The 2500-nt window shown below is 53.0% G+C and overlaps 2 protein-coding genes across 3 annotated transcripts in view; both read left to right on the forward strand.

Annotated features, from left to right (window-relative positions):
- LOC113824822 (calcium-activated chloride channel regulator 1) overlaps positions 1–2500 on the forward strand; it is a 57693-nt gene that overhangs the window by 24356 nt on the left and 30837 nt on the right. The window lies entirely within an intron of this gene.
- On the forward strand, positions 477–1007 carry LOC138859874 (uncharacterized protein DKFZp434B061-like). Its single transcript, XM_070116181.1, has one exon. It carries the CDS (start codon positions 477–479, stop codon positions 1005–1007), a length of 531 nt encoding a protein of 176 aa, XP_069972282.1.

The following is a 2500-nucleotide window of genomic DNA, read 5'->3' on the forward strand; positions in this document are numbered from 1 at the left end:
GTCTCCCCTCCCGGATTAGCGCAGAAACACCAGGCTTTGGCCCTTAATCCGCGCGGAGGCAAGAGCCAAATCCGCCAAGAAAAGAGAAAAGGCCTTAATCCCCGGAGTCCATTACCGCCGCGACGCCGAGCGCGGAGAGGGACGCAGCTCGGGGAGAGGGGAAAGGAGAGGGGGGGGGGGCAGACAATTGGGGGGAGGGAGAGAGAGAGAGAGATGGGGTAGAGGAGGGGGAAGAGAGAGAGAGAGAGAGAGAGAGAGAGATGGGGTAGAGGAGGGGGAAGAGAGAGAGAGAGAGAGAGAGAGATGGGGTAGAGGAGGGGGAAGAGAGAGAGAGAGCGACGAGGACACTCCGACGCGGACGTTGCAGCGCACAATAGGCCTGAGGACAACAGTGGAAAAGGATGGTAATGCTAGCAGAAGGACTACTTCAGCTACTAAAACTACTACTACTACTGATAATGATGCTGATAATAGTAATGATAATAATAGTTGCTCCTCTCGCCGACCCTCCCCGCAAGGCTCCTCTCGCCGACCCTCCCCGCGAGGCTCCTCTCGCCGACCCTCCCCGCGAGGCTCCTCTCGCCGACCCTCCCCGCGAGGCTCCTCTCGCCGACCCTCCCCGCGAGGCTCCTCTCGCCGACCCTCCCCGCGAGGCTCCTCTCGCCGACCCTCCCCGCAAGGCTCCTCTCGCCGACCCTCCCCGCGAGGCTCCTCTCGCCGACCCTCCCCGCAAGGCTCCTCTCGCCGACCCTCCCCGCGAGGCTCCTCTCGCCGACCCTCCCCGCAAGGCTCGTCTCACCGACCCTCCCCGCGAGGCTCCTCTCGCCGACCCTCCCCACGAGGCTCCTCTCGCCGACCCTCCCCGCGAGGCTCCTCTCGCCGACCCTCCCCGCGAGGCTCCTCTCGCCGACCCTCCCCGCATCCCAGGGAAAGGAGCGGCCGGAGCGCACTTCCGGCGCCGAGCAGCGTCGGGTCCGGCGCTAACGGGGCGGCAAAGTGGACGTTAGTGCCGGATCCACCAGCGACAAAGGCGTCACGCGTTCGAGAGTGATTCAATTTCGCTTTTACTTTTTTTTTCTTCGTTTTGGGCTTTGTCGCTGCCTTGGGCGTGCACACACACACACACACACACACACACACACACACACACACACACACACACACACACACACACACACACACACACACACACACACACACACACCCGGGCTGCCTCTCCCTACCCTCTCTCCCATGTCCGTATGTATGAATTTCTGTGCTCATCATGTGTGGCTTTGGTTCGTGTATCTCTCTCTGCGTTAGATTCTGGAATGTCTCTTCTCGACCATAAGGCAGAAAGCGAACGGTAAAATCCGAGATTTACACACTTTTCTACATCATTACATAGGATAAGTAGCTATTCGTACATATTTTGCCCCCCCCCCTCCTCTCTCTCTCTCTCTCTCTCTCTGTCTCTCTCTCTCTCTCTCTCTCTCTCTCTCACTCTCTCTCTCTCTCTCTCTCACTCACTCTCTCTCTCACCATTCCCCTCCCCGTTCTCCGCCCCTCAAAAGCATCCCCCCCCCCCCCCCCGTCCCTTTGCGGAATCTCTGTTCATCTAAGTCCCGATGTGTAAGCCTGAGCCCGTGGGAAATGGGGGAGGAAGGGGGGAGGGGAGGGGGACTGGGATTCACAAATGGGTGTTGTTAGATAGATAAGTTGATGGATAGCATGATATAAGGATGAGAAGGTGGGGTAGTCCGATAGATCGATAGGTGGATGGATAGGAAGGTGGGTAGTTTTATGAATAGGGAGACACGATCTGTGGCTAAATGTGTAAAGGGAGAGCTGTAGAGGTACTTTTGCAGATGGGTGGTTTGCAAGAGCAATGGAGGGCGACTGGTAGTTAGACGGACATGTCATTTGTCAGGCAGATGTTTGGACTGGCAGGTAGGTAATTAGGCCGTTTGGTTGGCGGCGGCGCGTCTCGAGAGGCAGACAAATAAACAGAAGTGAAAGAGAGAAAAATGATTTATAGGACAGACTTGAATCGGAGACAGCTTGGAAAGCATTCAGGGAATTCAGGCTCCTCCTCAAGAGTCCTCCTCCCCCTCCTCCCCCCCTCCTCCCGCTGACGTAAGGCTGACGAATGACGTGCGAGGAAGAGGAGGAGGAGGACCACCTCCGCGGCGGCAGGAGCCACAGGAGCCGAGTATCGTTGTTTTTGTTATATTTTGATTATTATGATTATTATTGTCATTATTATCATTTTCATAATTATTATTGATATCGCCATTATTATCATTATTATGATTATCATTTTTATTGTTGTTACGATTATCATTATTATCATTGTCATTATTATCATTATCACCATTATAATTATCATTGTTATTTTTATTGTTATTATTATCATCATCATCATCACCATTATTATTGCTGTTATTGTTATTATTATCATCATCATTGTTATTATTATTATTTTTATTATTATTATTATCATTATCATCATCATCATCAT

Source organism: Penaeus vannamei, chromosome 38 (assembly GCF_042767895.1).
Source record: "Penaeus vannamei isolate JL-2024 chromosome 38, ASM4276789v1, whole genome shotgun sequence".
Classification (NCBI taxonomy): Eukaryota; Metazoa; Arthropoda; class Malacostraca; order Decapoda; family Penaeidae; genus Penaeus; species Penaeus vannamei.